Raw genomic sequence first — 9,906 nt, 5'->3', positions numbered from 1 at the left:
AATTAATATATAACATGCCTTTTATTTATTTTATGTTATGGGGACAGTGAATACATTTTTTGAAAATATAAAAGTCAAATTTTGGAGTAAGAGCTAGAATTTAATAACTCTTCCTCTTTTGCACACTCAGAATATCCTCACAATTATCTGCATTAAAGTAAAAAAAAAAATATTCATTGCTCCCCAAGCTTAATACCACAGAACTTTTTAAAGACTGTATAAACTGTAATTATTTCTTTACAATGATTACTTCAACAAAACACTTGATTTGTTGGACAACAGTTGATGTTGTCTCTTTTACCTAATTAAAAGAAAATCCAGCATGCTCAGTCTTTAAAAAGCTAAAGAACTCAAACCAGAACCTGTTACAGGGGTTAGTTGTCGTCCTTTTACTAACCTCCCTGAAGCAGTCTTTTAATTTCTTCATCTTCAAATAAATGATCATCACCACCTTCAATGAATTTGGTGACCTTGGTGACCTCTGAGAGGATACATGTTTATAGCAGAAATTGGTTTATATAATGAAAAAAATAGAAGGTTTGCTATGATAAATACTGGCATCAACTCAATAAAGAATTCCAGACCAACACCTGGTTCCTTCTCAGTTTTTAGTGCTAATTTTTGGTATGCAAATTATCTTATAAAGCTGTTAAACAATAGGTAACAATCAATATGATTACTATTTATGCTTCCTTTCATATTTCTGGACGTTTTCCTTATGTTGGTATGGAAGTTGAACAACAGAATGAGGAAGAGTTGAAAACATGTACAAGGCCTTAAAGACTATTTTAGATGTGGAACAAACAGCTGAGCACAACATCCTTATTTTTTAGCTATAACTGACCTTCTTGCAACAATTTATTCAGAGCTCCCACTGTTTCTCCACCTCCAGTAGAAATCCTAGTGTATTTTATTTCAGGACCTAAAGGAAAGACAATAAAACAGGGTAGAAAAACTTCTGTAAAGAACTTAAGAGTTTGTGGGCCATATGGTCTGTGTTGTAATTGTTCTGTTCTGTCATTAAAGTGTGAAAAAGACATAAACATTATATAAATAAACCTTATTTACAAAAACAACAGATAATCCTTACTTGCTGCTTATTTGTATGAATAAATACTAATAGAATATCTGAATTTAGAATTTTAGGTTAATTCATAAGTGGGAGGCTGATACAAAGGTTTACTAACGTTATCAATCAAATTTTTATATAAAATTGCATAGATTTTGGTATTAGATGTATAGATATTAAGATTAATGTAAACTCAAAGAGGAAAGTTTTTGATTCTAATATTCGATACCTCGTTAACAAACAGAAAATCAAAGATAATATGCTATATAACATATGTGCAATGCACATCATAGCACATCTTATACACTTGTCCACAAATTACCAATTCAGAGTAATACATGTATCATACATTTAGAATAATGTTATTTTTCCTAAAAGTGAAATGAAGTACTTCAGTAGTTATCAGGAAAGTTGACTTAGTCACTTTGTTTTTATAATGATTCTTGTGGAGATTTTAGGATAAACTATCATTTTGATCTTTATAATACCAGCATAGTTCTATGTATGCAATTTAAAATTACCTGTAATTATTCTTTCTTCACGGGTCTGTTTTTCAGTTATTTCCACAGGCACTCCATCAATTATTTTGGTGTACGTTTTAATAACTGGCTCTGAACATAGAGGGAAAATACATTTCATTTATCTTTATATGGTGTCTATACTTTCATAAGGTTGACATTTTAATAATGTAATGTATTTCTCTAAAAATTACCATTTAAGTTTTAATCCTAGTCATTGTTAGAGCATCTCAATAGTAAATTAAAATCAATGTAAGTCTAAAAGGCAATAATTGTCCTGAGTCTTGGATTAGGCGGAGGACCAACTGGCAGGCAACCTTGCCATCACGGAAATGGTAACCCTATGATAAATCCTAGTAATGGTTTATTAGCAGAGTCTTAAACAATGACCATTTTCTTCCATTTCTAAGTTCAACATGTCTTTTTGAATTGACACTATTGTAGTCATTAGATCGCATTACATTTCATAATCATCACTTACAAATGCAGAAGTAATAGTAGTTTTCAGTGGGCCTAGTGACTTAATAGTTGAATTAATTTCAATAGGATCCACTCAAAGGTAAACTGTTGACTAAATTGTAGCTTTGAAAATGGTTCCCCCAATTTATATAAAATAAACACTAAAAAGAAAACTTTATGGGTTCAACATTTCTAAACCAACACTATTTCCAAATAAACACAAGGATGCTACCCACACACTAGGAAAAACACATAGCAACACACCTCCATGGATGACTTCAGTTATGGTTTCACCTTCTTTAAGCACTCTGAATTCAGGTTCACCTTCAACATGGATCTTTGTCATTGCAGGTCCTGAGACATCATTTTAGGAGACAAATTATTATGTTAAAACAGTCCTTTAGATTTCCCAGAACAGGAAAAGTATTCCAACATTTGGTGTTACTCAGACATCAAAGTGTTTCAGGCTTTGTGAAATCAGTTCTAAACATTTCCCATTGTCTTCAGATCAGACAATATTTATGAAAACAGATGGCACATTCTACGGGTGTGCTACTACAATTACTTTCATCTGCTTTAGTATTTAAAGTGATGTATAAATCTGATTCAATTATAGCTGTATATATGTGTCTATACTTTGTGAATCATACAGAATGTAAAAATTTGAATCTCTGTAATGATGCCTAGTTTAGATCTGACATTACCATACTGACATTATCTTTACTTACTAAAATATTTTATTTAAGTCTATAATCACTGAAGACCTTAATTTTTTGATCTTTTGAGCATAGGACTGAGCATAAGAAAATTGCCTATACTTACTTTTAAAGTGGTGAGTTTCAGGCTTTATGGGAAAATGGATTTGAGTACTCAATTTGTATATTAGACTAATAAAAAATTAACTAATTAATAATTAATAATTAAATAGTCCTTCAAATGCAAAAGTTAAAGTGTTGCATTTGACTTGCAAAATGATTTTGCTCCCAGAGAAAATCATTTTGAATGTTAGAAAGCTTATTACTATATTAGTTAATCAAGATTATTTAAGAGGCATGAGAAACTCAAGTTCAGTACATTTAACTCATACTGTAACACCCTTCAATAGTCAGATGAGGCTATATTTGCATATCTTTGAGTGGATTTGCTTGTCTGGAAATTGTCAATGTATGTCAAAACCCAGAATTAAACAGAATAATCTAAAATAATGAAAACAGAAGTATAGGTCTTTCAAAAGTAAATATTCAAGCCATGATATTTTATCTGTGAGGGCAATGAATATTGAATTTAACACATAAGATCAGATTTTTGAGGTGTAATAACTTCAAAAAGAAAATATGCCTAAGAAGTTTAAGAAAAACAAATGAGTTAATAAAATATATAAATTAATTTTTTTTAGAAAAGCCAAAGTGAAATTTCAGGAATATCCTCTATTGTTAAGCTCCATGATGGCAGAAATTTGACCAAAAAATTTTTTTAAGTTATTCATAGCATCTAGGAGAATACCCAGTACACTGGATATTTAATAACTGTCTGTCAAATTGAATTTCAGTTGACTTATTCTTAATTCTAAAATTTGGCTTGTTACTTTAAAAAAAATCTTGAAATTTTGTCCTGAGTCTAATGTATTTAATAAGAACTCAAAATTCATCAGTGAATCAATAAAAGATAGGAAACAGATGACACTAGCACTCTTAGAAACTGGACAATTAGAAATGGCAGCTAAGATGAATGTTCCCTTCATTGTGCTATGTAAGAAGTACAACTTCCAAATCTTTGAATTGAAGAGTTATTAATGAATAGGTTACATGACCCTCTTTCATCCATATCCTCTTTAAAGGAAGAACCCTGGTAGAATTGACATGCCTCTCTATCTCTAGCTGCAGAAAGAATAATGGGATAGAATACAGAGAACAAAGAATGGGAGGGTAAATGGGTTGAATGAAGAAGCCTGAAAGAACACAAAGGAATCCTTGAAATAAGAAGAATGGCACATGTGATCCATTTCAGTTACAGAATCTGTATGTAAAGTTCTAAAAAAAGTTTAGGGATTCTAATTTTTAAAAACAGTGGTATTATCTAGCATCATTTGGTCATCTTCCATTTAAATGATCAAGAAATATTTTTCCACAAAATTCCTGTGACTTAATTTCTTGTTAAGACTTTAAATCTTCATCAACATACAAAAACAATAAAACAACAATAAGCATAATATTTAAAAGAAAAATATCAGCACAGATTTCAGAGCATAAGTTAACTTTGGGACTCAAGAATGAATACTAATTTAGACTACTATTCGGCTGAGAAATCAAGTCTTTACATATCTTCTCAATGGCTATGTTTTCAGTCATGGGTCACTTTGAAAGGAACAGGCAAATGTATTTTCAAAGTCACCATCTCAATCCACAGAATGAAAATAAATACCAAAATCAAAGATAACTAAAATAAAAATTTTCCTGATACTCAATTAGATATAATTGGTTCCTTTATTGAAGACTGTATCTTTCTTACAGAAAAGAAGATAGGCAGGTCTATTCTTTGTGACAAATAACCATATTAAGATGTAAAAGCGGGGGAATAAATTCTTTAAGTTTGATCCTTGGAGATAAGTAAAATATATTAAATGAAGGTAATCTCTAAGATGTTGAAGTTCACTTATATAGACAGTAAGGATAAAAAGAAAAGTGACTGGTTTTTTTAAAGCCTAAAACATAAGAATAGAATCTATCTATCTATCTATCTATCTATCTATCTATCTATCTATCTATATTTTTAAGTTCAAGACTGGAATTTAGGATTCTAAGATTTGACTGTGTCAATATGCTACTCATCCGTTTCAGGTGTGATGTACTACCTGCCTAGTTGTAACTTTAAAAGCTTTCATTAATGCACACCTTTATGTTCAGGTTGCTGAATGAAATTACTGTAAGTTTTTGGACAAGCTTCCTGTAATGGTACAAAAAAGATCATGTGGAGAGACTGGAGAAAGAACTTCAAAAAGAGTTCATCTCTGAAAGAGTCTACCTACAGATTAGAAGTCTCAAGATTTATTTGTTTATAGTAAGTTTCTGGGTACTCGTGCTAATGCAACACCAATTAAATTAAAACTAAATCAAATACAAGCAAATGTACTGAAAGTTTTAGGAATGCACCATCTACTTTGCTAAATAATTTGCACTCCACATTCTGCAATTACATGAGCAAGCCATTGGTATAGAAATATTTAGCATGTTAGTTTCAAAAAAGAATGTAGATACATTCATAGAAATCAGTATATTATGATTTTTTGAAATAAAAGGAACCACATATAGCATTTATTTTTACCTTCAGTTTTGATAATAGGCTGAAGACTGCCTTGAATCACTTTAATTTTTGGTTCCACAACTTTGGTTATAATTTTAGTTGCTGAAAGTATAGAAAGTGGAATATGAATGATGTTTACATAAAAACAACCTGAATGAAGTTGTTCTTTTCCTTTTGGGGTAATAAGTTTATATGGTAATAATTAGATATGGTAATGTGTTCAGGCAGTCAGATACAGGTAATATTCATGGTTCATAATTAATATCTTCTCATGTCCAGATGTTGAACTCTGAAGTCCAGTGACTTGGATGTGTTCCAGTGACATAAATGCTCACTAAATGAGGAACTCTATCTAGAAATCTATAATTTTGAACTGCACCACTAATGCTCTTTACCTTCTTTTGTACTTCTTGAAAATATTGGCTGCATAGCAACAGAAGACAAATAAACATAATTAATTTCATGCAACTCATAATACCTTAAATTGCATTGTTGGATTTTTTTCTCAATAAACAGAAGAAAAATTGAGAGGAGAAATATCTTAAAGTGTTTTTCATGCATTTGATAACAGCAACATTTAAAGAAAAATACAAAAAAAAAATAGTTTAGAATATTTAAGATAAGAACACATTTCAGCCAGCCAGACAGAGGTCTATGCAACAAATATGATATGGTCAGCATGAAATCAGAGGAGAAAATGCCTTTAATTTTTTATTTCATCATAACCATTATTTTTTTTTAATTTAAAGGTATACATTTTAAATATATTATCTACCCAAGTGAGATAAGAATGTATAAAGTTAATTTAAAATCTCAGTCAACAATTTGGTTGACTTTGGCTATTCAAGTTAACTGGAAATGTGTCTCTGGAGTTATACAACCAGAGCTATTGGCCTTTTTCATTTTTACTTAGAAGGCTTAAAAGATGATTGCATAGGGTAATGGACTGTTCTAACGGTAACAATCATAACATGGTGTTGACATATTAGAGTGGAGATGTTAGCAAAATTTGAGTTTCTATTACAATCTCATCTGCTATTTCTGAAATGTTTTTTTGTGTCAACATTTATATCAATGTAAGCTGCCTCAATAGGAACAATGTATGTTTAATCATATTCTGTCTTGACATACCAAATTATAAGCTCTAAGGTATATCAAATTTGTGCTCAATTACTGATTCCACAATTTGTCCTGCTATAGAGGAACCTTTCCATGAAGGCCAAATATGCACAGATTTCTGCTGCTACTATCAAAGTGGATTAATTACTTTTACCTTAAATCTTTAATATCATAGTAGGGAGTTTGAGGTTTAGTTTGAAGATTTTGTTCATATTTTTGTTTCAATTTTGCTTTCTTAAGACTTAAATAGTTTTGACAGATTTGGCTAAGGATTTACTGATTTTTGTCTTCTCCACTTCAAATGTTCTATATTTGACAACTTATAACAAATAACATTTCCCCCATACAATTAAAAATGTACTATATTTTGGGGGCAAGAATAGTAAACAGGAAGGAGATTAAAGAAATTTCAGAGACAAGTCAACAGATGAACATAAAAGTAAGATCTTTGGTTTAATTAGTTTTACTTCTATTTGAAAATGCTTCTTAATAACCAGATACTTATCCTGGAAAGAGCAAAAATCCAATATTGAAAGGTAAATCTCAGTTTTTTCAAGCCTTCTAAGTAGACTGTCAAGAGTCATTAAACTTGTTTAATTTTGTAATATGTGGTTTATACACTATGAGTGAGAACACAGTGCAGTAGCTAGTAATTTTGGTTCATTATAAACAAAATATTGCCCTGACATATGGAAAGTGGTGGAACAGACATGGACAAAGTAGAAAAGATACAGGACCATCATACAGGTACATGTCTTTGGTGGAGAAAGAAAACATGTCTGATGAATAGAGCTCATAAGGATTCTTGTTTGTTATAAAATATGTTTTTAATAAAATTGTATACTTCCAGTATGGAATTTCTACCATGCTGAATGATGACTGTGCTAATTAAATCCTTAAGACAGTGCTGAGCTGGTCTGATGCTGGGATTGCATGTTATCATCACAGAATTTAAACCAGTAAGAGCAGCAGACATTTTGCTTTGCTCCTTACTTTGGCTTTGTGATTACATTACTGTACATCTGAAGAGAAAAGTACTTATTTAAATAAATGGATGTTCATGATATGAAACAGATGTTCTAGCCAGAATAAATGTGGGAATTGAAATAAAGTTTTAACTGTGTTTATACTTTTGAGTATTCAGTGGTAGAGCCAAAACAAAATGAAAAACAGTCTCTGCTTTGAAAGCTATAAGGAAAGAAAGAAAAAAGACAAAGGAAGAAAAAGTTACAAGAAGTAAATATTCAATGGGCATCATTTATGAAACTGAAATATCCTTTGCCATTTTTAAGTAGTAGAGGCTTAATTTTGATAATCTGGTAGTGTCAGGGATAAATGAACCTGGAATCTCGAAACATGAGATTCAGATTTTGTGTACCTTTGCCCAGTTTTGGATGGGGAGAGATTTTGAACCATCATCTCATGAGCTTTAGGATTCCTTGGCATGCTTCCACTCTGTCTGTAGGTAACTCAGGGCTGAAGGGTGGAATGAGCATGTCCTTTAGCAATCCTGTTTCTCTGTCCACACAGCTGAATTTTCAAATAGCACCAGAGCTCTTACTGGCTATCTTTTTCTTCTGAATTTCTTTCCTTCTTTCCTCCTTCCTTCTTTCCTCCTTCCTTCCTTCCTTCCTCCCTCCCTCCCTCCCTCCCTCCCTTCCTTCCTTCCTTCCTTCCTCTTTCTTTTTAAGGAATTCAGTCTCTGCCATGCTAGTATTTTATTTTACAGTCTTTCTCATCTCCTATTATTCCTGTTTTCCCCATAAATGGGAAAGTGCTTCATTGACATTAAAAAGGTAAGCCTGAGAGGCCTCTCCCACACTTCAAGCCCTGTTTCAAGTAGAATGAGAGTTGTCATTGTTTAGAATTCAAAATACCAGATTATCAATAGTCTTTATAAATACAAAGAGACAATTTTTTTCATCTTGGAACTTATATGCAGTCAATACTCATCACATACTTACTATAGACAGTCATGGGGATTTCTTTGAAGGTGCTGCCACAAACAAACTGAAAATAAATGATTATATTCAGTAACATAAAATATGGTAGTTGCATTAAAAAAACATTGTACCACTTTAATTCTTGCTCAAGAAAAATAGTGAAGCTGTCCCTACACTTAATAGAAAGGAAATCCTTTCATAGTTCCTTGTTGTCATGTCAGAGACATAAAAAATAATTGGGTTTGTCACTCAGAGTTTTAAAATTATAGAATAATTAGTCCAAAGTTAAATATGTTTATTAAATATTATTAGATGCTTTCTGCTACTTTAAGCCCAGAAAAACAAAGGGGCAAAATACTCTTTTGCCTTTGATCTGTGATTGCTGACAATGTTTTATAAGTAATTTCTTTATTTTTTCATTATATTTAGTAGCAAGAATATTTGATATATAAACATATCATTTATTTGCCCACGATGCCGTAGAGGGAGACATTGGGCTAATGAATGCCGTTCTCAAACCACCATAGAGGGTACTCCATTATCAAAAAACGAACAAGGACAAGGTGTTTATCCACAATATCGTGGACAAAGGCATTGGGCTCCATTGCCAAAAAACGGACAGGGGGCCCCAATGCTCCGGGGCCCCAAACCACAAATATACGGAGCACTGGAGGAACCCAGCAACCCCATCAGGGTAGTGCCCAGGACACATTGTCCATCAGATCCCTCATCAGAGAAACCAGAGGGAGCGCAGGGTTGGACATCTGCGCCTCCACCAGATCAGTACTAACTCCAGAGATGGGAGTTCAAATCATTCCCACAGGGGTAAAGGGACCTCTTCCCAAAGGAACAGTAGGCTTATTATTGGGATGCAGCTCTTCTACTCTAAAAGGACTTTTGATAAGTCCTGGGGTAATTGATCCTGATTATGAAGGTGAAATAAAAATTATAGCCAGTTCTCCAAAGGGTATATCAGTAATTTCACCAGGAGATAGAATAGCACAGTTACTAATAATACCAAGCCTACATGATAAATTTTTCAGTCATGCTGTAGAAAGAGGTTCCAAGGGATTAGGCTCCACAGGTGTAGATTGGGCTATGCTTTCTTTAAATTTAGATTCTCGCCCCATGCTAAAACTAAATATTCAAGGACATGAATTTAATGGGCTACTGGATACAGGTGCAGACCTTAGCATCATCTCTCGTCAAGAATGGCCAAAACATTGGCCATTACAACAAGCCACTCAAACGCTTCGAGGCCTAGGAGTGGCGACTAATCCCGATAGAAGCGCAATGGTATTAGATTGGAAGGATCCTGAAGGATGTGAAGGAACTATACAGCCATATGTATTGGATCATCTTCCCGTAAATTTATGGGGATGAGATGTCTTAGATCAATTAGGTTTGACATTAACAAATAACATCAATCAAAATGCACCCACTATTATGGCTAGACAAGGTTTTAGGAAAGGAAAAAGATTAGAAAAACAAGAACAAG

At 32.6% G+C, this 9,906-nt stretch overlaps 1 protein-coding gene across 2 annotated transcripts; it reads right to left on the bottom strand.

Annotated features, from left to right (window-relative positions):
- Window positions 1-332: 332 nt before the first annotated feature.
- On the bottom strand, window positions 333-8,474 carry LOC308633740 (periostin-like). 2 transcript variants are annotated; one of them, XM_081266784.1, is made up of 6 exons: window positions 8,430-8,474; window positions 5,368-5,448; window positions 2,311-2,400; window positions 1,591-1,680; window positions 845-922; window positions 333-481 (listed from the first exon to the last, which is right to left on the bottom strand). In XM_081266784.1, exons 1-6 carry the CDS (start codon window positions 8,440-8,442, stop codon window positions 393-395), a joined length of 441 nt encoding a protein of 146 aa, XP_081122910.1. In that variant the 5' UTR covers window positions 8,443-8,474; the 3' UTR covers window positions 333-392. The 2 variants fall into 2 exon arrangements, with proteins under 2 accessions (XP_081122910.1, XP_081122911.1); XM_081266785.1 differs by lacking the exon at window positions 5,368-5,448 and having other exon boundaries at window positions 8,430-8,463.
- Between the last annotated feature and the right edge of the window lie 1,432 nt (window positions 8,475-9,906).

This window comes from Spermophilus citellus (assembly GCF_964194105.1).
Source record: "Spermophilus citellus genome assembly, chromosome: 14".
Classification (NCBI taxonomy): domain Eukaryota; kingdom Metazoa; phylum Chordata; class Mammalia; order Rodentia; family Sciuridae; genus Spermophilus; species Spermophilus citellus.
Note: the sequence above shows the minus strand (reverse complement) of the source record. Positions and strands in the feature narration are given on the sequence as shown.